This window comes from Carassius auratus, unplaced genomic scaffold, assembly GCF_003368295.1.
Source record: "Carassius auratus strain Wakin unplaced genomic scaffold, ASM336829v1 scaf_tig00020493, whole genome shotgun sequence".
Lineage (NCBI taxonomy): Eukaryota > Metazoa > Chordata > Actinopteri > Cypriniformes > Cyprinidae > Carassius > Carassius auratus.
Window position 1 is genome coordinate 559,984 of NW_020525031.1, and position 25,862 is coordinate 585,845.

General features: G+C 37.1%; 2 protein-coding genes across 2 annotated transcripts in view; both read right to left on the minus strand.

Annotated features, from left to right (window-relative positions):
• Positions 1-161: 161 nt before the first annotated feature.
• LOC113076449 (protein-tyrosine kinase 6-like) lies at positions 162-8,210 on the minus strand. The gene is given in 9 exon segments (XM_026249113.1): positions 162-2,719; positions 2,721-2,776; positions 2,857-3,010; positions 3,096-3,277; positions 3,980-4,138; positions 4,550-4,718; positions 6,394-6,560; positions 7,043-7,164; positions 7,554-8,210. Coding segments are annotated over 9 exon segments (1,518 nt in total). The 5' UTR covers positions 7,913-8,210; the 3' UTR covers positions 162-2,569.
• A 1,897-nt stretch (positions 8,211-10,107) lies between these two features.
• LOC113076453 (nucleolar protein 4-like) overlaps positions 10,108-25,862 on the minus strand; it is a 40,233-nt gene continuing 24,478 nt past the window's right edge. Inside the window, exons 5-11 of the mRNA XM_026249126.1 lie at positions 22,029-22,182; positions 17,259-17,560; positions 16,949-17,134; positions 16,482-16,670; positions 15,325-15,438; positions 15,008-15,197; positions 10,108-14,738 (exon numbers count right to left, since the gene is read on the minus strand). Coding sequence (XP_026104911.1) covers positions 14,518-14,738; positions 15,008-15,197; positions 15,325-15,438; positions 16,482-16,670; positions 16,949-17,134; positions 17,259-17,560; positions 22,029-22,182 — 1,356 coding nt within the window. The 3' untranslated portion in view covers positions 10,108-14,517. The remainder of the gene's footprint in view (positions 14,739-15,007; positions 15,198-15,324; positions 15,439-16,481; positions 16,671-16,948; positions 17,135-17,258; positions 17,561-22,028; positions 22,183-25,862) is intronic.

Below are 25,862 nucleotides of genomic sequence, written 5' to 3' on the forward strand. Positions count from 1 at the left end.
ACTTGCATTGTATTAAATTGTTTCATCTGAAGAAATAAATTCACATATATCTGGTACAACATGAGGGTGTGTAAATGATGAGAGATTTTTCCTTTTTGGTTGAGCATCCCTTTAACGCTACCACTTATTTTTGCAACAATTACATTTGCAGAAAGTATATTTGTGCTCAGAAATCCAAGCCCAATTAGGTGAAGTTAATATCCATTTCCAAAAACACAAACATAAAATAACATTTGAAAAGTTTAAATTTGAGTCATTAAAAAACAAAAACACAAAAATTGTCCCCACAGAAAAAGCACATGAACTTCACATGTGCAATCACGTTAAAATCAGATGTGAAATATGTGAAACATGGTTTTGGAGCATGTTCATGGTGTAAATGTGTGAAACCCATGTGATCACGTATTGTCCACACTTGTCCAGTCCAAATTTGTTCACGTTTTCGAGAGTTACACCATGAAAATTTTCCAAATCCACGGTAATGTGAGCTTTACATATTTCACATCTGATTTTAACATGTGATTATACATGTGAATTTTATGTGTGTTTTTTCTAAGGGTTTGTAACAAGTGAGATATCAATTAATTTTGAACAGTATTTTCTATTTCAGAAATCTGGTCACCTGCATTTAGGATAACTTCACTGACGTAAACGCAACTGCGTAAAAGTACGAGATATTTTAGAGAAAATACGCGGAATAACGCGACACGCCACACATGGTGCTGCCTTTCTGAATAAGCTCGGGTCGCAGACTTTTCTCACTGATCCTACAGTTGTTTCTAAACTGAGACGAACTAAAAACAGCGCAGTCAGTCTGCTCACGAGCATTGCTCGGTTTCACCCGCGCATCGAGGTTACTCTGCACAAAGGTGAACACGTGCACACTGACAAGTTTGTGTACAGACTAGTTCTTGGTATTTTTTCAAGCTGTTCTGTTTGTTTGGATAAATATCACCATGCAAATATTTTGAGTGCCTGTACTTTAAACATTCTCTGTATGATTAGGCCCACTAGTTCTAGTAAGCTGACCCAGTTCTCAAAGAACCTCTAAACATACCATGATACTTGTTTTCAGACCACTTCTGACATTGCTGTGGCTATGCAGCTGTGGTTTTTGTTGAGAAAAAGACTTTTCTGTTGCACACTTGCCTTACATATTGGACTAAACTCAGAATTATGGTAAAAATGTACTACAAACCTACTTATTAACACAGTTTTTTGTAATACAGACTTATGAAGCAAATCTAAATAAATAACACAATGCAAGTTGTTCGAAGAAATATCTCTTGAGCTAAATGCAAATTCTACAGGCAGTGACAGGCAACCAAACCGCCCTTCCTATTGTGATACTGCTTTGTGAAACGGCTGCAATGGTATTTGAAAGCTAAGATGAAAACTGAGATGGAAATGAACTATTTAAAAGAAAAGAGACCACGTGAAAGTATACAAGGGTTATGCTATAAAAGTCTTTTAATACATTTTTCGTTTCTCGTTTGTAGCCCTACCGTTGAAGTCTGAATTATTGGGTGTCTGATTGCAGATGCAAGTCATCATGCATATGTCACCTTCCTGAATATCCTGTCATTCTTCCCTTTAGTCTGGCCAGGCAAGTCCAGAGTGTCCTCGATTCTATTTCTGCTTACCACGCACCCACAACATGAACACGTTGTGGCAACACTCATGTTACCGAGCAGTAGCAACATCCAGCAGGATGTGTTACATCTGCAGTACGTGTACGTGTGTGTGTGTGTGTGTATACAGTATTAATAGTCCATAGTCCTATCTAACCAATGAATGTTACTCAATCAAAAAATTAATTACTTCTTTTCTTTTATGAAATGCACATTCTGTCTGGTATCCAGTGTAGTATATTTCTACATTTTTAAAGCATTTGGAGGATCAGTCATCTTCTACTCATGAACTGACAGCACTGTACCAACTGAAAACTGCAGTGGAAAGTTTTCAGAGATTGTGAAATGACCCGAGTGCACAGGAACTGGCCAGACTTGTTCTGTTCCGGATGTTGTGTACTCTCTCTCTCTCTTTCAGACACACATTTAAAGGCTTATTAGCAGCAGCATGATTTAAATGGGTCATATCATGAGAAATCCTTGATTTCACTGTTCTATAAAAACACTACTAAAATAAACCCTTCAAATGTTTCAAGTTAGGGTTCTTCAATTATATAACATTAATTCAAAATACAAAGTGCAGATCTGGTGAGGGGAAGTAATTTTGTAGTATGTAAACTTGTTAATAATGAACATAAAACTGGTTTTATGTATAAGTCCAAGTGATCCATTCAGAAACATATCGGTCTCCAAATCAGGAAGGGAAAAAAGGTAGTAGGAAGATAATCTTCAGTATCAACTAGTATGATCCAAGAGGAAAAGCTTGATTGCATTAAATGTGAATAATTCTTCATTAAATTAGAAAATAAGTACATGTGAATACTGTAAAAAGGGGTGAAATGAGTGGAAAGGTGTTTAGATGCATGTTGCTGGGACACTTCCACTCATTTGTCTCTCCATGGCACTGTTAACTGATGCCTTCTGCTGGATCTGAGGGGTCACTGCAGCGCTCCACTGCTCCACTCCATATATCCAGTACCAGAGTTCTCCAGGATCATTTTAAGTTCATTGAAATCTGGTCTTTCGTCAGCCGAGTCTCTCCAACACTTCAGCATTATGTCATAGATGTGTGATGGGCACTTAGGGGGGTGAAGGCAATCTATACCCCGAGGTGATCATGTTGTACACCTCTTGATTTGAGAAAGCTGCCAAAATAGACACAAAAATGTATTTACTTGAACCTTATTAGAACTGCATGGAAAATATACATAAGTGGTGTACATACCTGGATATGGGACTCCGCCATAAGTGAACATTTCATACAGGAGGACTCCAAATGACCAAACATCAGATTTGTTGGAGAACCTTCCATGGCTGATGGCTTCAGGAGCGCACCACTTATATGGTATTTTTTTATCCTCAGATGAGTAAATTGGCTCCTGTGAAACAAGTACCCCACGAGTTTTAAAAGCTAGTTTAAAAGAATGAATATCCTGTTTTTGATTAACCGAAGGTAATCCTCACCTTGACGATTCGAGCTAGGCCAAAGTCAGCCAGTTTACAGATGTAGTTGGGTCCCACTAGAACATTGCGGGCTGCCAGGTCTCTGTGGATGCTGTTCTGCTCCTCAAGGAATGCCATCCCATCAGCCACTTGATTTGCCATTTCTATCAGTTCCTGCGGTTCCAGTTTCTGCCCCTCTTCACCTGTGAAGGGAGAACTGAAGGAATCATGGCTGTCTGCTTTAAGACTTTGGTTTTCCACAAAAATAAGACTCTTTCTAAGGCTATAACTTATTATTGAGGTCTTTTAATGTATGTTTGAATAAATCTCAATTCTGAAGATTTTGAGGCCTTTACCTCAAAAACAAACGTTTATGACATCTGAGATTTATATGATTATATCTCAACAACAGTTGAGTGAAAACAATGATATGATTAGAAAATAAAACTTGAGGGCTGTTAGCACCAAAGTTATAACTATACAACTATAATGTTTTAACAAGTGTTTTAATTCTGTGAGAAAAGGGAAGTCCACCTCACTGCTAGAATGATATAATTGCAATCACGTTCAGATCGATGAACAATAAAAAAAAGATGGTGACATAACAGCAGTGCGTACTTACAATAAACAAGATTTCATGCATTGGTTTGGATGCTAATATAGTTATCATTATGGTTATCGTTATGGTTATTGTTCTTGGTGTGACTGACCGGGCCTTTAGATTTCACTTTTTCATTCAGTTCATAAAACTCAAAATGTGTTTGTGGTCAAAACATGGACTAGGTCACATATAATCAACATTACTGACAGGTTACGGTAAACATTTAAAGATGTCAAAAAACTTCCATATGAACTGGTTTGACATCAGATAAAAAAAAGAGGTTTTCTTTGTTGACTTGACTAACCTCGGAGGAAATTGAGCAGGTTGCCATTTTCCATAAGTTCGGTGATGATGTAGTAGGGGGTAGAGCTTGTGCATACGGCAAAGAGTGTGATAAGATGTCTGTGTCTAAGCTTTTTCAATATTTGTGTCTCCATCAGGAACTCCCTCTGATTGAGAGACTCTAGAGGAGGAGTAGGAAACACAGTAGAGAACATCAGATAAGCATCAGAGTGTTGGAACAGTGTGGTATTTATTTAATACATCTGTCAAAATATGGAATTTACTCTATTAAGGGAATTTTTCAAGGGTAGTCTGACACACAGACGCCTTAACAGTGTTTTAGAACTGTTCCTCAAGAGTTCTCAGTCTGCTATGTGCTCTATTAGCTTTAGGTTATGAGTGCAGTAGCCTGAGATCTCATTCCTTCAGCTCTCACAGTCACAGAACAAGAAACACAACATTTCTCACATTCACACCGTATCAGGAACAGAAAACAAGTGGGCAATGAGGAAGTTGTCCATTCCACTTAAAAGACTCGTTCTGTCATTTAGCCTTGAGATGTTTCTTTGCTATTTACTTGAAACAACCGTACCGTTGTTTTTGAGGATCTTGATGGCCACATTGACCATTCCTTTCCATTTTCCACGGTAAACATCAGCAAAGTATCCTTTACCGAGCTCCTCTTCCAGAGTGAACTCTTCCTTGGGTAACTCCCAGTCATCTACGGTTTGGTGGGAAAGATCCTGTGGTTTTGGTTCTGGCTGTTAGCATAAGACAGAGCAGAGAGAACCTCTTATTGGGGAATTATGCAGTAATACAAACAAATGCGGGTTTTTACATATAAATATTGTACATTAAGTTTGTGGTAATCTACTATTAAATTCATTAAGACACCCATCCCATCCATAGCTTGTAATAAACACTGCTAAACACTTGCTACATTATTACACTAAAAAACAAACTAGAGATTATAGACAAGGAAGAGATAAACAAGACAATAGCAACGTGTGTGATTTAATTTTATATAAACTGACTCTTCTATTTCAGTCGACAATTAGCCTCATATTAGTATGTTAACTGACTTTCTTCAGACAGTCCTCATGTCACACGTTTTCTTGTGGCAAGTCTCGTATAATCTTGGTTACTCTTAAATAGCACGCATTTAACATCGCAATGAAAAGTACAAACCAGACACCCCCACTATTTACTCAAAGAAAACGTTCACCCAAAACTGATTTTACAACCATGTCATTCCATATTAGGAAATAGGAGCACTGAAGCTTCAAAATGAATGCTAAAGCATTATTTAAACCAGTTTTGTGAATTGGGTGATTCATTGAAAAGATCAGACTCAAAAGAGGGAATCGTTTATGCATTAAACAGAACATGCCAGAAAGCCCTTTTCCACCGCAGTGGAACTAGTAAGGAATTTTGTCGATACTCTGTGTTTCCACCACAGGAACCAGGATCTAAATAATGTTCCAGGTAAATAGTTGCCCCTCAGAAAGTCCCTGTTCACGAGGTAACACCCTGCTCCCCAATGCTCGTATTATCCATCCTAAATAGTATGTGAGATTAAATTAAGTGTGTCCCAAAGCATACTATGTTGGAAGGAGTATTCCAGAAGTCCCTGGATGGTCTACTATTTCAGGTAGATTTTTGAAGTGTGGAACCCTGCACACTCTGATGGCTAAAATTACCCACAATCCATTGAGTTTTAACAATTGATTTGGTTCAGAACTACAAACACAAATAAAAACCGTTAAAAAACTACAAACATGGCAGATTGCACGGCCGTGGTTAAGAAGAGAGGTTTAGATAAAGGGGTTTGAGTTACTAATAATCAACATTTAACCTGTTACAAAATATTTCTGAATGTGTTGCTGTGCGGTGCTTGTGCATTGCCAAGGATGAAATCTGGCAGGAACTGGGGTCGTTGACCAAAAAAAAAAAAAAGATTGTCCGTGGCTTTGTATGATGTTATCGTTGTTCAACATTAGCTCCCCGTCCTGGACTGGGAGAAGCAGTCCTACATCACCAGACTATTTGCCTAATCTTCACGGTACTTTAGGCCGTGAAACAGCAGACAGAAACAGGTCTTTGGAAAATGTAAACTTCCTGGGATGAATTGTTCCAGGTAATTTCGGTGGAAAAGCGGCTGAAGACAGGATGGCTGTGGATGTCAAGACTTTCAATGAATAACCTAAATGTCCTCACTCAAAAGAAAATTTAAGTTATACTATATTGTTTGACTTTGGACACTTGCAATACGGTGCACAGGTCATATTCAAGAGTGGCCAGGATATTCTTGAAAAATTCACCTTTTGTGTTCCACGGAAGTCAGTCAGTTTTGAAATGACATGATTTAAATCATGTTAGGTTTTACTCATAATGACTTTCTGAATTTTAACTTTCTCTCCCGTTTCTTTCACTCACCTGTGCACAGGGCCGTGTGAGACAGATACCACAGCTCAGGATGTTCCTCTTGTAGTGCTGCACCAGCTTCTCCAGGCTCTGAAACATTTGACTCTGTTCCAAATAGAAGCTTCCATCCTGATTCTGATGGACTTTAATATGCTTCACTTCCCGGTCACTGATCACCACTGACAGAATGACACACACAGAAAAAGGTTGCAAATAGTTGAGCAATGATAAGAGATTATTTGATAATCTGCATCTATCATGAATTAACCCAGTGGTTCCCAACCCTGTTCCTGGACGCACACCACCATGCTACACAATTTTTATTTTTTTCCTAATCAAACACACTTGAATCAACTCATCAGTAGCAGAAACTCCAATATCTCAAATAGATGGGTCAGATAATGGAGACATGCTTGTGTACTGTTGGTGTGCCTCCAGAAACAGAGTTGTAAAACAGTGAATAAACTGAATAGAGGAGAAGAATGTGTAAGCAGGTCTAATTATGTGCTGATTGACTTTGCAGTGTAAAAATGAATCTACTATATTATAACAATGACACTATGCCGTGTTACTGGTATAGACCAATAGCATAGGCTGAACTGGATGTACATTGCAGTTTGAGTTTAAAAATATTTCAATAAACACAATTACTTTGACCTACCTGATAATACACACCCTATGTCATCTTTTTCACTCTGTCGCAACAGGAAAGCACCCACTCCATTTCCTGGAGCCAAGAGCAAATTCTGGGTCTCAAAGCGGTTCAGTGTCCCAAAATACCAACTAAAGAAGAGCACAGTGGTTCAGGTGTTGTACACGCATCTCAAACTACATTAATGTGCAGCAGAGTTGTGACAGGACTGTAGCTATTTGCCTAAACTTGGACACAGCCATATGCATATATAAAATAAAGGACAATAACTTGACACTTATTGAAACGTATTTGCACTCTGTACTCAGAACTAATATTGTTTTAGTCATAAAGGTGTTCATAATTGTGTTCTGTGTACTGAGAAAGATTGTGTTTATTATTATTATTATTAGTTTTTTATACATTTATCAGATTTTTTAAAAAATCCAGAATGTCTGAGCTTTCCATCACCATTGTGAGGGGAACTGGAAAATTAAATAGCCTAGTGAAATAGTGAAAAAAAAACCTCTAGCCTACTTACGGTTGTTCTTTCACCGTTTCCCTTCTCGCTAGGTAATTTTGAGGAACGAAGCCCTTGGCTGTCTCCATTCCGTTTCTATCCAGTTTAACAGCAGTCCACCAGTCACCCTGACGCTCGCAGATTCGGAACTGGTCTCCCTCCTGGAAGGTCAATTCCTCGTCCGCGCGAGCCTGAAAGGGCCACAGCGCCGTGTAGATCTCACCGGCGGGCTCAGACGCGGATGAAGGAGCCGGATTTGAGACATTTTGTGGAAGTTTACCGGTATTCGCAGTTTTTTCTAATTCAGTCTTAGACGACTTGAAACGTCTCTCATACAGGGCCCCCAAACAGGGGCACGAGCAGCAGCCGTACTTGGACATTTCATTTGAATTCTGGACTGATGAGACGTAAAGGCTGAATCCTCCACCTGTGTTACGAGATTTTCGGTTTCAATGGGCGGGGCATACATGAATATTCATGAGTAGGCCTATCCCGCACTGATCATTTTAGTTCACGCACCTTGAGTCTCAACATATTTGATGGAATATTTAAAAAAAGGTAAATATATTTTCAGCGTTGCTGAAACGTAAGGCTAAACATTTCATATCAGCTTATAGGCCTAATGTTTTTATTAGTTTGCAGTGCACATTTTTGTGAACTATTACTGCGTTCATATTCCGACCTCATCTGCTTATAATCATCTTAAATAATCAAATTATGAAAACAAGGATAAGCACCCTTATGAACATTTGTAAAATACAATTATTTTGTTAATATCAAATTAGTCGTTTATTCCATTCCATAACATGCTGTAAAGTATTTGTTTTCTCATTTACAGTCTACTGAAACGTAGCTACTTTTTACACCTGTCCAAACTATTTTGTTTAAACCGAAATTGTATGCATGTAGGTCTAGTAAAGGAACACTTTCATGTTTGTGTGTGGTTTGATCCCTGTTCATTTTGCAAATATTCCTAAAAGTTTAAGAACAAGCACACCAGGATAGATGAAATAAATAATAGTCCATAGATAAAGTTTATTTCAGTTGGTGCACTCAAATGATAACAACTAATAAGCTACAGCACAACGAACTGAAATAATAGTTTGCTGTGCTTTATTCCAACATTACACAAAGAATGATTGCAATCATTCAGTCAGTGACGGCTGCACAAAACCTGCAAATAAAAACATTATAAACTGTTCCGAAATTAAGAACAATTGTAGTTTAGGTTTAAGTTTGTGCAATACTGAAAATATATTTAAATTTTTTGAAGTATTAATCGTTTAATCTGCTGAGATACAAGGAGCGTGAACCGAAATTGTTTCACGCGCACGTCCGGGAAACCGAATATTTACGTGTGCACCGCCCATTGAAACCGACAATCTCGTAATACCGGTAACTAAACTGGAGTGAAAGAGCTGGGAGGAGCACACACAGGTTGAGCACAGTGAGATTTGATACACGAGCATAGTTTTATTCTGCAGTGAGGGGCTACTGGTGAAACTCGAATTGGGTCAATTGGGACACATTTTGTCATTGAGATGACTGGGGAAAAATGTCCCAATTTACCTTTGAGATGACAGCATCACTTATTCGTCTTGTTTGTATTTTTTAAACTTTAAGAGAGGCCTCTTTTGATAAGTCTTAAATGATGAGGTTCATAGCATCATATTAAATGCAGCATATTTTAACACTTGGCAAAAAAAAAAAAAAAAAAAAAAAAAATATATATATATATATATATATATATATGTATATATATATATATATATGTATATACTTGAGCCACCATATGGAGTTATTTAGATTTGCAACACTACCTAACACTTTGGAGAATTTCTATGCAAAAAGGGCAGTTTTCAAACCCGTGAAAGTTTCAAGGACTGTCCACAGTTCTTGCAAGAATGCCATCATAAAAGTAAAAGGTTTTAGGCACAAACGATCCTCCAAACGGTTAGACCACTGTGAGCTGAGGAACTCCAAATAGTGCTTCAAGTATCTTAATTTCTACAGTGCTTAATGTTCAGAGAAAACATCAGAGTAAGCTACAAAAACACCCGCACTTTATGCCACTAGGACAAGAAAATAGTGATAATGGCCACTGAAAGAAAGGCAGACATGCAATGTGACTCCAGTCCACAGATTTTATTCAGACAGCTCTGGAGGAAAGAGCAACCCGGGTTGCAGGTGCTCTCTCTGACCACAGCGATGACACCACACCGAAAAATTTAAAACGCCTTTTTGAGAATGAGTCTCTCAGCAAAGTGATATGTATAAGGCAGGAAAATCACCCACCTGTGCTTTTTCTTTCTTTTCTTTTTTTATACATTAAACCAACAGAAAATAATTTTACCTGCCATATTCTCCATCTTTTAGGTGCACTTTATCATACATATATATATATTTATGTTTATCAACACTTTTCTAAAGAATTCCAATATTCAGCCACATGTACTGGATTCACTTTAAAATCACTATATATATATATATATATATATATATATATATATATATATATATATATATATATATATATATATATATATATACATATAAACAAACAAAACACTTACAAGCAAATCCAATATAACTGGGTTGATATTGAAGAGAGGGAGGACTCATCAACCAAGACGTACAGACCTGTTTTAAAAAAAGTAACAGATCCAAAGGGTTCCTGAGGTTTGCATGTGTCCCATACATAAGAACAGTGTAAAGGGAATGGCTTCCTCACTAGCTGAGAGGCTTCTGACAGAGGTAAAAGAGCACAGGTCAGTTTGTTTATGAGTGGGGTGGATCTGCCCTGTCCCAAACACAATGCCCCATTCTATATTCCCAGTAATAAAAATGATATGAAATCAAGTTTTATCTTTTGCTTTTTCTTTAGAACAGGCATAACTAAGGGAACTACTGTAAAGGGGCATTTTACTCCCACATTTGTGGAGAAGAAAATTAGTGGTGCCCTTTGAGTTGATGATAAGTCCCTCCTCTCTCTGATCCTCGGCATCTACCATCAGTAGTGACAACCACATGTCTAAAGGCCCTTACACAGATAACATTTTTTCACTGGATGTGAAACTAAAGTCTGATAAAGGAAAAACAAAAGCATAGCTAATAACAATTCACACTATATTCTTAATTGTCTTTAAAAAACATTTGCATGGATTAAAGTAACAACTTCTGAGAAAATAAAGATACAGAGATTGATGCACAGAAGTGTGCAAAGGCCTTTACTGTGGTTTAAGTTCAGCATGTCCATGTTGTCCTCCGTTCAGATTTGATTTAAAGTAAAAAGCACATTATGGGGTCACAACAGGACAATATAGGCAGGGCTTTAATAGGACAAACAAAACCAACAACAACAAAAAAATCTTCAATTCTGTACATGTAAACATCACACATTTCCACTGAGTCAAAAAACCAGAAAGAAATTATACAAAGCTTCACATTGGTATACAAAGAGAAACTGAGCATCAGCTTACAGTTTCTAGTAAGTACAGGAGTAAAAACAAATAAAATACCATAATCATAATAATATTACAAAGCACCACAAAATTAAAATATATCACAGGCAATGGTTGTTACCACATTTGAATGCAGAGTTTAGCTGCATGGTTAAAAAAAAAAGGTGTTAAAAATGTTTTTTCTTGCCTTTTCACGTCTTGTGTTCACCAACCTGAAATGTCCAGACAGCTTCCTAAAACTCTAACACTTCTAATGTCATTTAGGAACAAAAAAGTACAAAAACATACAGTAAACAAATATCAATGGCCTACAGTAGTACAACTTTTGGACTCTCAAGACACCAACACTATGATGTAGATAAATTCAAATGCTTGTTTTCTTGCAATCACCATATAATGAGAAAAATCCAAGATATAGTTTTCTTTTCTCAGCTCAAAGTCCAATGTTGGATGAGCTCACATTTTCCTGCATGGTGTAAGAGAACAAATAATTATAATGCAAAGCAAATAAAGATCGAACATTATGGCTTGAGAATGGTCAGCTGCATTTCATAATTTAGGCGGTTTTAAGGCTTCATCCCATAAACGTTTTTCCTCCACAGATGGTAAAGTGCTACCATGTTAACCAATTGAATAATTTATAAAGTGTTACTGAATATAAATTAACTAATGATCCTGCACATGTCATTTTATCTGTTCATCACTGAATCTATTTCAATGCAATAAGTAAGAGGTAATAAGCTGGCTTTGAGCCACGTATCAAAACAAAGCTGTTGCAGACAACTTAAGTTTGATTTTTTCTTTACAAGTTGCATCATTTGGATGTCAGTCATTTGGAGACCAATCGAAGATGCATGTTTTACATTTGGAATGTTGAGACTGGAACAAATGATTCCCCTTCAGACCGTCAGTGTCTTTAGAGAGTTGTTACATAAAAAGTAATACAAAACAACAAATAAAGCACAAATGGAATGGACAGAGAGAAATAAATAAATCCAGATAATTAAAAAAAGAATGTTTGCAGCTAAACAGAGGGAAATGTAATCAGACATAATCATGTTGCAGAGTGAGGACACAGTTCAAGCTATGGCTACAAGACTTGAAGGCTCTGTATTGTCACCACTCCACTGAAGGCTAGAGAGTCAGCGTGAGATCTCACACAACACTATGCCATTTTCCAAGGGATCAAGTCTCAATTGTTCAGGATTGTCTTTTGCTTTTTTTAATACAGTTTTTTTTTAATGATGGCATTTGTGAAAAAGAGAAAATGCAAACAGTAGGAAGAGTGAGGCTGGTGTTTGAGGGGCAATACGTCAGTAATGTTCTACACTTAGTTCCTGTGGATAGTGCTACCTTAGTCCACCAGTCAGTGCCTCTCAAGCTCTTGGGTGTTGCTGACTGGAAAGGAATAATGTCACCATTATTTCTCTTCCGCTAACATTAGGTCCTTTCTCTCAAACTTACTATGCACATACAGTATGTGTGCCAACAGGATGTTAAGTCCCTCTGTTTTGATTGGTCCCCGTGAAGATGAAAGTGTCTCAGTCATGAGGTTAGAAAAAAAGAGCAGCATTCACAACTTAATAAAAATGTGTTGCGATATAATGCAGCATTGGAAACGTCCATGCCCCCCCCCCCCTTTTTTTTTAACAAGTTCATTTTTGGCCCTCCCTTCTGGAAGGTTGATGTCACTTATGTTCCTGCGAGACATTTTCCTACAATGCATTGATGTACTGAGGATGGAGGTTTGCCAACAAAATTGAGCATGTAGGAGAGGAGTTCGAAACATTCCATTCAGCACAGCTTCATTTGCATAATGTCCAACATCCCCAGCCAATAGAATTTTAGCATCTTCTTTTTTTGCGCTCACTAATTAGGGTTTCTTTTTATTTGTGCATGTGTAAGCTAGGATGAAAAATCTTATATATGAATGAGGAAAATATATATATATATATGTACAAAAGACATCTGGTAATGTGTTTATGATTGAAAATTATACATTTTCGGACACTAACACACTATAACGATTATCATCTACATTGCACCTTCTCCCCAAACCTCATTAGCATTGAACAGAAGAAGAGAGATCTTACAAAACCCCTATTTCTCTTGGATCTGTCCTATATCTAAAATGGCTAAATCTGCTGCTGCATGGATATGTCTATGGTAACTGAACAACTTAAACATCTGAGGAGCTTTTCAAATAAACAAGATGGCATTGACATACAGGAATCTATTCTGATACTAATATTTTGTGCCATAGCGTAAACTTGTTTTGGTCGTCTCTCCTAAATTTACAGCTATATCTTTTTTTTTTTTTTTTTTGTCTCAAAGGTCTGGAATCTCTCTGGTGGATTGATATCTTTCACTGTGTGATTGTGCTCTTTGCAACAGACACCTCTTGCTTTGTGTTCTCTGATCATCTTATCACAAAACAACAATTAACAAGTCATCTCAGCCCTCCAAAAAGGAGAAGGCATTGCTGGACTCTAAGGTGAGGAAATTTGATAAAGACACTATCATGGACATAAAGCTGTCGTGAGCAATGTGTGATAGGTAGGTTTTTAGAAAGAACATAGGCAGAGCTTGAGGGGTGTAGGGGGATTCGAGTGTCTGGAGCTGAAATGGTTTTATCTCTGCTTGTGTAAATCTACAAATCTACAAATAAAATGATATTAATAAATATATGAATAAGTTCTTTTAAATTATTCAATAAATTATATTATTAAATATATTATCTTTTTATTAATGATGTTGTGGGCTAAATGAGTGAACACTTTTTGTAGGCCTGTGTCATCAATTTGGCTATTGTTCTAATCTCTTTGCTGTGCATTAGAATTAACAAGTCAAGTCAAGTGCCTTAAATATTGTTTCTAGTGACTGCAGTTTCTGTTTAAGTACGTTTATTCCCTCTATGTGCATTAACAAGTCTGTGTAAAGCGCTTTACATAGTATAAGCCAAAAGAAAAAATCTATTTGCCAAGGAAAATTTGGCTGGTAACTTTATTTGGAATGGCAACATAATACATGGTTTTTATTTGTAACATTTTATTACATTAATAAACTGTAATAAATATTGAAATAAAAACCAAGTTTTTAATTTTTTATTTTTTTATGAGAGGTAGTATTTTATATAGAAATTGGCCAATGTATGGTGCAGTTAGTGAAACAATGACCTGTGCTGTTTCCTGAAAATATAATAATAATAATAATAATAATAATAACTAAAGTTGTATTAAAAAAAATAATAATTATGCAAAATACAGGTTAATGGCCGGTGGACCTGAGATCATTACGGCTGGTAAATGCTCTCAATTTTGTACCCTGTACATGCGCTTCAGATAGAGCTTCTGCTGATCATCCCTTTTCACTCCCCCCAAGTGAAGTCAAACTCCGCCTATGGGCTTTAGGTGTATATGTACATAAGTGCACATAGCTACATGTATCTTTCCTTTCATAGTGTGTAATTTTGTGTAGGTGTGTTAATGAGAGAAAGACGGGCAGCACCAGCCTGTGTGCAGTTCTCAGTTCTGCTGCAGAATGAGGTTCTCGAGCTCGTCAGCAGAGCGGAGCAGGAAGGCCGCAGACTCACGGTAGCCTGCAATCAGTTGCCGAACCGCCGTGACCTCGGGCGGGCTGAGCTGGGCAGATGCCCCTCCGCCTCCTCCACCCTGACCATGACTGTTTGAACTGGAGGAGGAAGTGCTGTTGGATGCCAAAGATTTCATACTGAGATCAGTGGGACCTAAAAAAAAAAAAGGAAAGGAAAGAGATATTTACATAAAATAAACATCTAGTAGATCTATAGAAAAGAATACAGTACCAGTTTCAATAGCAATATCAGTGAAATGAAATGATTCTTGACACATTTTTCTAATTAAAAATGTACTTGTTAATAGAGCTTTTAATATAAATATAAACAAATGAAATAGAAATGAATTATTTCTAATTTTAGTAAACATTGTTGTGAAACAAGTAGTAAAAAATGATCTTGAATTTCTGATTTTCACTCACCATTGGTTTGTGATGTACCACTGTTTTGGAGGCTGTTGCCAATGGTCCCGTATCCACGGAAATTGTAATTAAGTCCACCATTGGTGTAGAGTTGGTCCTGGGAGTAGGCCGAGGCGGCCAGTGTGAAGCCTGAGTGAGCCAGAGCAGCCGGGTCTCTGGAGTTAGGCTTGTCTACTGCAGCTGGCTCATCCTGTATATGGACCAAATGGAAGGACGAAGGGATATGATAAGGCAAAGAAAGACCCAGATATCTGCACAAGTAATTTAAAAACTGAATTTGATCTGATTAAAGATCTAGAGATAGCTCATGTACTCACCTGACAGATGTCAAGGCGCATCCTCTTAGCAGCATTACGTGTTTCACTCTCACATGCTGCTGCAAGGATGTTCTCAGCCATGGCGGAGGTGAGGTGAGGGGGTGTGGGCCGTGTCTGACACCATCAGAAAGAGCAGAAAAAGGTAAATGTCATCACCTTATGGAATGTCCTAATCTTGATTGTGCTATTTATAACCTATATTATTATTTAAACTGTTACCAATTGCTGTAGGTGTGATATATATATAAATGAAAAAATCTATATTATTATAGCCTTTTTCTGGAACTGGACACATTCAAATGAATATTTTATTAAAGCATTAACAAGATACAATTTTAAAGAGGGAAATAACAATATAACCATTCATGCTCCTGGTTTATGAATATTAAAAACATATTCTGAAAAGCTCCACTGCAAAATTCGACTTTTGGAGTTAGCTTCAACCACTCATATACATATAAGTTTAAAAACATCCAATTTATTGGTACGAAGTCTTTGGCTCCACTAGCAGCATAGTTTTAAGAAATGCCTGTTTGACTACACTTAATTCCACTGAGATGCAGAAAATAACATATAAATTGGCAAAATGAAATCTGTTCTTTAAGAGTAGTGATTCTCAATCATTTTTTTATCATGAAAGCACTACACACTCAGACAAAAGGAAACATTACTGTTACAGGTGCAACACCCTTAAGTACAAAGACTATTAGATACATTTTGTACCTTATTTACCCCTAGATGGTACAAATTAGTAGCATAAAGGTACGTATTAATACTGTAAAATTGCCAATTAATACCAAAAGTCTTTTGAAAGGGTTCCTCCCCACTGACAGTTTTGTGCCTTTTTTCTGAGAGTCCACCTCTTTTTATGTTTCTTATATGTAGTACTATTAGTTCAGGTCATGAGTTGAATCATATTTGGCTAATACAAATGTTCAGTGATGTGGTCCTCAAGTACCAAGGTTAAAAATGACTACCTGTGACCTTATCAGCCACTAGAGGGCAGTAGTATACTATCAAATGGTGTGTGGCACAAATGTTCAAGCTTTAATTTCATGTTAAACAATTCGGAATGTCTGTGTTATGGTCATAGCAAAGATAATTATGGCAGATGTGCATGTTTGTTTGTCAGTGTGCAAATGCCCATGTTTCCTTACCTCAAAGCCACCCTTCTTCATGCGGCGACAGGATTTGAGGTAGGTTCGGATCCGTTTGCGAGCACGTTCTTGGAACTCTGGAAACTGGCGGCTGCAGGACTCAATGATGGCCTGGATTTTCTCTTTGGGCTGCTTTGAGATTGGAACCATCCGGTCTAAGTTCTCATCCACAAACAACCGCACAAACATCTGAAAACAGAAGGAAACATTAGAGCAGTCCAAAAAGGAAACAGAAAAGGATGAAGAATGATATACCAATGAAACAGAAAAGGAAGACTGTATTTGTAATCACTTTAATTTTATCTGATGTTTCAATACAACATATTCAATGAAAACAAAAAGTGTCAGGAAGATGTAAACAAACATAAGCAATGTAGGTCATTGAAGCTTGACAGCTAGAAAATACATAATCGAATATACACCATATGAAATATGAGAGATAAAGTGGTTAAAGGAGTCAGTCTCACGTTAAAAGCTTTAAGTCGTTCAGGGTCCAGGCCCTCAGCGTCATTTATCTTGTCGCTGTCATCATGGTCATCGTGATCATCGTCGTCATCATCTATGACCTGAGAGCGACCGGGGGTCACGTCCTCCCCACACATGCTCAGTTCCGTCTTCACAGAGTCATAGCTTCCTGAGCTGTACTGAGGGGACTGTACAACATACAGTACGTCAAAACCTCATCTGATTCTATCTGAACAGCATTATGCACACTGTTACTTTACATTTTAATATATACAAATTCTTAGAATGATGGGAAATTGTTTTATCTCATACCTTGTTACCGTACTCAGTTTTGACAGGGAATTTTCTCTTGAGGTCAGTTGTGTAGGATCCGAGCATCCCCCCGGGCAACAGTCTGTCGCTTAGGTTGACAGGCTGCTGTCCCTCCTGTGAGGAAGAGGGCGATGAATTTGTGCTGAAGTCCAGTGGCGCTGCAGCACCATTACCGTTCACCTCTCCGTATGGAACCACCCCCTCAGATGCAGGAACTCCTCCTGTCGCCATGGAAGCACCACTAGGCGGAGTCAGTGCAGGGAGACCGTTAGCTGTGCTGCCGTTCTCTGAGGAGGAATCATCTGAGAGAAAGAAAGAGAGACAGAAATGTTTCAGTGCATTGTCATAAAGTTGTGTGGATGTGTGGTCTAGCTCTATGTGTGTCAATTGGAGGAAAGAGATTGTGTGAACAGTAGAGCAACATTGGGGTCAACTGTCAAACCAGTAGAAGGCGGCAATGGTGAAGAGAGAGACAGCTAGGATGAGGGGAATGAGATGGGTGTGGGGTTCTCCCAGAATGTCTGACTGGACAAGAAGTAGTATACAGAAAAACAGAGCTTAGAGGGGGAAGGAGAAAGAAGAAAAAGAAAGAAACCCCTTTTTGTCCACACTTTTATAGCACAGATGTACAGTAAAACATGCTGAAACCCTTTAGAGTGTCTACTGTATATAACAATAATAATATTATAATAATAAAAAATAAGGTGTAATGCAATTTTATAGTCTTGTTTCTAGTAAAAATATGTACACTTCTGTTCAGAGGTTTGGGGTTGGTTGTTTTCATGTTTTTAAATATAGGTTGTTTATGCTCTCCAAGGCTGCATTTACTTAAACATAAATAATGTAAACCATAAATACTATTATGTTTTAAAATTTTTTTTAAATTTTAAATATTTTATGCAATTTGATTCTTAAATTGACTTTGTAAAAAGCAGAAGCATTCCATTTTTACTTAAAGGAACAATTTCTATATGGCCTTTTAAATTTCTTTCATTAATTTAGCCATTTTAATTTAGTCGTATTTTAGCCTATTTATTAGCTATCTAATGAGACATAGACAGACACTGTATGGACAAAGAAATGGGTCTAAATTAATGCTATATTACATCAGAAACTCTCTGATGGTGGAATGTGGGTTAAATCATCATCCTCCAAACAGCATACTAGTCTGCCGTGAGTCAAGGGAGGGATCCATTAGTGCACGGGTACATTTATTTAAAGTACATTATTAAAGTACAGTATTATTCTGCAAAACACAAGCAGTGGATCATAAACACAATCCATAACAACCACACCAGACAGTGCAGATATTGAAATTGCACAGCAGATTTGAGTAAACAAGGCAGTTCTGGAAAACTACAAAACTGCATCTGTGAGAAACACACACAAAGGCAGGAATCAAAGCTATATCAAATTAATAAACCAGTCCCAGACAGTCTGGATCTGTTTGCTCCACCTAAATAGTAGTTTCATGGGTCAAATACTCATTAAATAGGGAAAATAAATAGTTGTTAGCAAAGACCCCATGGCATTGCTTGAATAGGACCTTTTTTAAACCTGTTTACATTTCCTATTGAAACAGGAAGTTTGTAAAAATATATCACAGGCTTATATCATAGGTTGCATCCAAATATGCATCATTTTGCTTCTATCTGTCTGAACTCACAGTATTGATAAACAGTAGGGAAAAAATAACCTGGATGACCCTGTAAGTATCAGATTGGACAAAAATTTGTGTAGTAAAGGATTAATCTGCACTATTTTTTCCCCATTTCATGGAGAGAACCGTATAAATGAATGAGTGTAAATCTGTGAAATTTGTGTTTTATTAAAATGGATAAGTAAACTAACACATTTTTTGCAGGTGTTAGTAAGATTTTAAAATGTTCTTTCTAAAAAGTCTCTCTTGCTGACGTTTATATATATATATATATATATATATATATATATATATATATATATATATATATATATATATAATGTTTAAATATTTTTTAAATAGGAGTTTAGTGATGGCAAAAAAATCATTACTCCTGTCTTCACTGTCACATGATCCTTCAGAAATAATTAATATATATAACAACAGCTGTGTAACAATGCTTGAGCAACCTAATATTTTTGTGGAAACTGTGATTTATTTTTTCAAGATAATTTGACTACATCAGACTTCGTACTTCCGCTCAATTTCAGTTCGCTTCTGTACTCAGCTTTGCCATCACTAAACTCCTATTTAGAATATATTTAACATTATATAAATTTGAGCATGAAAGACTTTCAGAAACAACATTTAAAAATCTTACTAACACCCCCCCAAAATGTTTAGTTTACTCTGTCTACGAAGCAAAGCGAAGTAGCAGAGTTTTGTATTACCAGGCTAAATTTAATGCATAGAAAGTTCAGAACAGCATTTATTTAAAATAAAAATATGATATATATATATATATATATATATATATATACAATATTTTTATTTTAAATAAATGCTGTCCTGAACTTACTATGTGTCTCTACTGTGTATTTTGATGCATCTTTGCTGAATAAAAGTAGTTATTTCTTTCAGAAAAAAAACCTTACTGACCCCAAACTTTTGACCCATAGTGTAGATTAACTCAAAGCTAATACATATGGACAAAGTGCAGTCACAAACAGTATTTTTTACTTTGATTCTGAGACAGTGATAAGTCGAACATGCTTAAACCAGACAAGCTTACAATGTCAAGTAGAAGGGTAATCTTAACGATCACAGCTTTGACCACCATTCCTAAAATACTATTATCCCTCTTTAGGATAATTCCCAGAGGGGCCTCTACAGCTGTCCATCAAGGGTAAGGTGCACTGAGCATGTGCACGGCCCTTTAGACACTTTCTCTCTCCTTATGATGGAGCAAGCGGGCACTCGTCTGTGTGTGTAGCCAAGCTGTTTCCTGCAGTCCCCTCAGAGCAAGATTACACAGGATTAGCCAAAAGAGAAGTGATTCCTCCCTCTCTACCACCCAATAAGACCCTTGACTGTCCCAGCAGCCATTTTAAAAAACATCGCCATGTCCCCCTCCCCCTGCCCTCATATTCTACTCTCCTGCCCCATTCATACGCCACCCCAGCCCCCCTGCACTCATCTGAACTAGAGACAAGACAGAGGGAGCGAATGCTGGTGAAAAGAAGGAAGTGTGTTCAATTAAAAAAGGGGGCAGGGTCAACCACCCTGAAGCCTTGCAGTTGTTTATCCTGATCTGGAAATATGGGAGCCTTGGCCAAAGATTACTGTGTACATTCTGCATTAGAGATTGTTGTTATTTAAAACGATATATTATCTACAGATATAGATCAGAATTTGCAGACTTATTTTGGTTACATGAACAATGACACTGATGATAAAGAAGATATAATATTACATAGATAAGATTCAGATTGAGAATAAAATAGATTCTTAAATTTGTCACAGTTTGATAAATTGAATATGTACTTTTCTCTATGATGTTTACCCTTTGTTTTTTTTGTAGCTTGTATCTATCTATCTAATCTATCTATCTATCTATCTATCTATCTATCTATCTATCTATCTATCTATCTATCTATCTATCTATCTATCTGTCTGTCTTTCTGTCTGTCTGTCTGTCTGTCTGTCTGTCTCTATCAACTGCAGAAAGACGTCAATGAAACAGCTTGTGAACAAAATGTCATGTAGCATTTCATTTTCTTTAGTCAAGTCATCAGTTACCAGGTCGTTAGTTCACTATAAATGAATTCCAAATAAGAGCATTTCATAAAATATAAGACAATATACTTATTATATTTTAGTTTACCTGTTAGTGGTGTCTTAATTATTTAATGTATGTTAAAATAAATCTGTTGTGAAACAAGTTATGACAGCCACTGTGTAAATTTCAACAAGAAACTGAAATTGTATAATTTAGAAGTTAGTTTAAAAACTGCATAATGTGCAATTTACATGTATGCATACATTTTTTTAAGTTGAGTGTTGATTAGTTTATTTAAAAATAAAAAGTAATTAAATGTAAGTTTCGGTTGTGTTGTTAATTGTAACCTTATATTAATGTAAAATGACCCCCAATAGTATAGAGCATAAGCTGAGGTAGATTTTTTCCCTAAGAAAATGTTTGTTATAATTGAATTTATTAAAAGAAAGAGTATTTTTCAGTAAACCACTGTTTAATTATAAAAAAAAAACAATGTTCTGTTTTTCCCCCTACTGTGCCAAATCCATACCGAACTGTGATGTAAAAACCGAGGTGCGAGGTACAAACAACAATCATGTTTGTGTACCGTTACACCCCTACTATCTTAATTATTTATTTTTAGTTACTCTATTTCTAGTTTTTGTGCAATTACTTGCCTGTCAAATGACTTTGTGGCAAAACATTTTGTGGTTTACATGTTCTATCTATCTATCTATCTATCTATCTATCTATCTATCTATCTATCTAAGCCCAGACAATTGATAATTGCATAAATTACAGAACTTCACTATGAAGATTTTCATATACAAGACAAAATGAAAAAATAAGGCTGTGTTGGCATGGCTAGGCATACCCCAGACATCCATTTAATGGGCATCTGTCAGAGCAAAATGGAAGAGAGCGAGAGAGGCTGGAGTGCCTCTTGAACATCAACTTTACTAGACAGTTATCACACTCTCACCAGCACAATGTCTTCACTGATAAATGCTGACAAACATCGGAAACAGGTGGCTGTTATTTCAATTAAATGTACAGCTATAAACACAGTGTGAGTGAGAGAGAGACATCATACCTTCTTCCTCTTTAATGCTGGGCTGTGGGGGTGTAGGCATCCTCTCTGTGTATGGGGCGGTGGGGCTGCTAGGCTCTGCGGCTGGAGCACGCTCAGTAGAGACCCACGCGGGCTCAGCCATGACCAAATCCTCACTGCTTACCGAACTCTCATCCTGTATGTGTGTGTGAAAGGGGGGGGGGAGTCAGAGGGCTCAGGATATTCTGTGCACAAAATAAAGCTGACCCAACCCACTATTGCATAGACATCACTAGATTCTCCAATATCTCCTCCACAGCATCTCAACACAGCCAGAGTCCTCAAACCTGTCTCAAAATAAACATTCTCTTTCTTGCACTTCCTGGTTGGTTCAACCATGCTGCTATATGTATGATGTAAATTAAAAATTGCCAAGCAACATCTCACTTTGCGAACTGCTTTCTTTTTTACATCAGTCTCTTATCCTCCCAGTGTGTCCTTTCTTGAGGAAACTCCACATCCTTGGATGAGGGATGGGAAGTGTGTGGTGGAAAGGGACAGGAGGAGGAGACTCTTAAATAATGAGCGACCATGAGGGGAGCTATTTTTAACCCTGTTGGAGCCTAAACCCAAAAGATGCACACACAGCATGAGAACAGCATGTGAGATGTATTATTTTGTTCAGGTGTCATGCAATGGTTGGGAATTGTAGAGCTACATGATTTCACAGCAGTGATTATTTTCCAGTGTTGTTACTGTTAACTAAAACTTAAGCTATCAAAACATAGTTAATATGTATATGCAAAGAGACAAAAATATTATATTTATTAATGTGAATTAACATAACATACTCTTAATATATGCATATAAAGAGAATGATGAAGTACTGGCTATTTTTTAGAAACTAAAATGTTTCATTATAAGTGTTTTGCAGTTACAGCAACACCGTATTAACAGTCCGTGTTTTGCATTCTGACTAACCAACTGAAAATTTGAAAGCAGGAAAATAAATTTTTCCAGCATTCAGCTCTTAAAGGTGAAGTTTTTTCTCCTAATAATATTGTTAGCTCATTGCTGACATCTTTTTTCAGCATAAAAATGTATTTAAATCTGATGTCCACCATCTATGCATGCTGTGAGTAGGTTTGAGAGATTCTGGTAAAGTTAGTATCAATGCTTTTTGCATCGCCTTCCCTCACAACCCCTCCCAAACCGGCTCAGAAAAACCCATAATACACCCTGTGCTACCCATCTGCTCAGATCAAACCCTCACAATACCAATGCTAATCTTGTAGCCACTGCGTTACAGACTAGCATCCACCCCCACCCGTGGATGCCACTTCCTCATTTTTATCACAAACAAACCCCTCATTTCTCTATCCAACCATCCCCCTCTTTAGAAATGCATTCTAAACATGTAGTTAAACTGATCTCCTTGTTTCTCCGAAAGACCCTCAAGCACCTGAGCATCAAATTACTCTATTCTCAGCACGCCACTACAGCAAGCTTTATTTATTAAAAAAATTGAACTTGCCCTGACAATTAAAAGTACATTCTACTTCCTAATAAACTCAATTTATTTAGCATCACATTAAAAAGATTTTTTTTCTCTCCCTGCATACACACAAACAAATAGATCTAGACTCCATGTTTATTGTCACCATGGCAGCCTGAAGTGTAGAGCAGGCTAGAAGAATGTAATCATCAGTGGGACTCAAGAGAAGGTGAGAAATGCAGGTGTGTAGATGGAGACGTGTGTGAGAGACGAAAAAGTCACTATGATTTCACTTCCAGACTGTCGCTTTGAATTGTCTCTCCATGTAACACACTCAGAGGATCACTTCCTCTCTTCAGCACTGCACTGCTAACAGGAAAGAGGTCTTAAACAAAACATCCTGGGACCCCACAGAGGAGCTAATGGTCATAAATGAACGGATTTAACATAGCAGATTCATCAAGCATTAGCTTAAGCTTGAGAACCCTGTTGTTCTGAAACTTGCAGTATTGCGGCAGAAAGCCTGAGACCTGAAATGCTGGGTCCATATGGCTTTATAACGCTTATCATCATGATCCCAACAGTCATCTAAAATACAGATTGAAAACATGACAGGTGTTCATTTGTGAATGTGATCTGACTCTGTCCTGTACAGCTGTGAAACAAAACACATGCATCTGCAAACATACACACGTGTGCATATGGAAACATGGATACATGTGATTCATAGATTTAGTCATGTGAGAAATTGGGTTCCCACTGAGGTTTGTTTAGAGGGCTGATATGTGTGCTGCTGACTCCATTAGGTACCAAGCGGAGCATCAGTAACACAAGCAATGAGAAAGAGAGGGAAAAAAGATAGACAATAAAAGATCAATGTAAAACAGGCATAACGCAAAAAAAAGAGGAAGCCATACACTAATGTTTAATCGTTTGGGGTCAGTAAGATTTTATGGAAAAACGTATTATCCTCTCAAGCAGTTACTGTTGCAGAGTTTTGACTGAACCACTTCTACTTCTGCTGCACGAGATGAGAACGCAAACCCTAAATCTAAACCCTAACGTTTTTTTTTATCATTTTCTGAAACAAACAAACCTATCTTTTAAAGATTTTGTCAATAACCTTGCAAACTTGACAAATCCAGTGATTATTCTATCCTCAACAGCATTTATTGCATCAGCACAGCACCTTTGTTTCCTGGCGGACTAACAAAAAAAAAAATCATGTGTGCCTCCACTCCAGAAGTTGTGTAAATCCAGCAAATTAAAACTGAGCATGCCAGATGGAGAAAGTGCAATATGCATCTGACAGTCACTGAACAACAGACGTCTTGGTGTGCTGTCAGAAGGTAAAACCACTCTAACCATAGCCTGCCTTATAATCTGAGACAAATTATTTGTTGATAAGAATGTTGTCTGAGCCCCTCCTGCAGCCCTAATCATAACTTTAACCCTGAAATGATTGGTTGATAGAAATGATGCTCCCAGAAGTAGGATAAATTACATTAAGAAAGAAGCAATACAATAGAAAAAACACTCTAAACAATCTTCAACCCGTGCAGGCTGATTGTTTGCCATGTGACATGCAGAGAAATAATACTGCTCTCAGTTTCTCTCAGATCTCCTTTTTACATACTTATTTTACTTATTTACACATTGCACATAAAATTGTGTCTTATTTTGAACACGGAGGACAGATAGCTTTCAACCAATTACAACAATTCTAGATAAAGTCAAGTGTTGTTCAGCTAACCTCCCAGAAATGTCTTTTCTTTTTCTGCTCTGGAAAAAATAATCAGACTCCATACAGAAAAATTGTACAGATAATTTTTAGAGTGGTACAGCGGCGCCCCCTACCCACAAACCTGTAGGATACCTACTAGTATATGCCTATGCACCTATTCCTTCTGGTTTTGTAGCTAGAATTGGGTTGTGGTTCAGGCTTGGTTCATAAAGAAATAAATAAGAACTGCCTATTCAAACACATTTAAATGCCAAACAGCATGTTAAATATTTCTTAATGCTAAAAATAAAATATATAAAATTAACTTTGTACATTTCATGCGCTGCATCCAATCTTATCAAGCTTTCTTAACTACAATGTCATTTATACTATTGCTTTATGAGATGCAGACAGGAGTTAAACTGATCTTGGTTAAGAAGAATCTTGATAGCTTTTCAGGGAGCTGTAAATGCATTTGACCCAGTGATGTGCCTTGGTGTATCTTTAGCTTTCCATCATGAACATATTCTACAATGTGAATATTCTACATACATGCTCTTTACTTTACAATTACGTACTGATTTATTTCAGTACTATAAGGAACTGTCTTTCATAAGGATGGGAGTTATATTTACCATCACCCCATTGATATAGCACA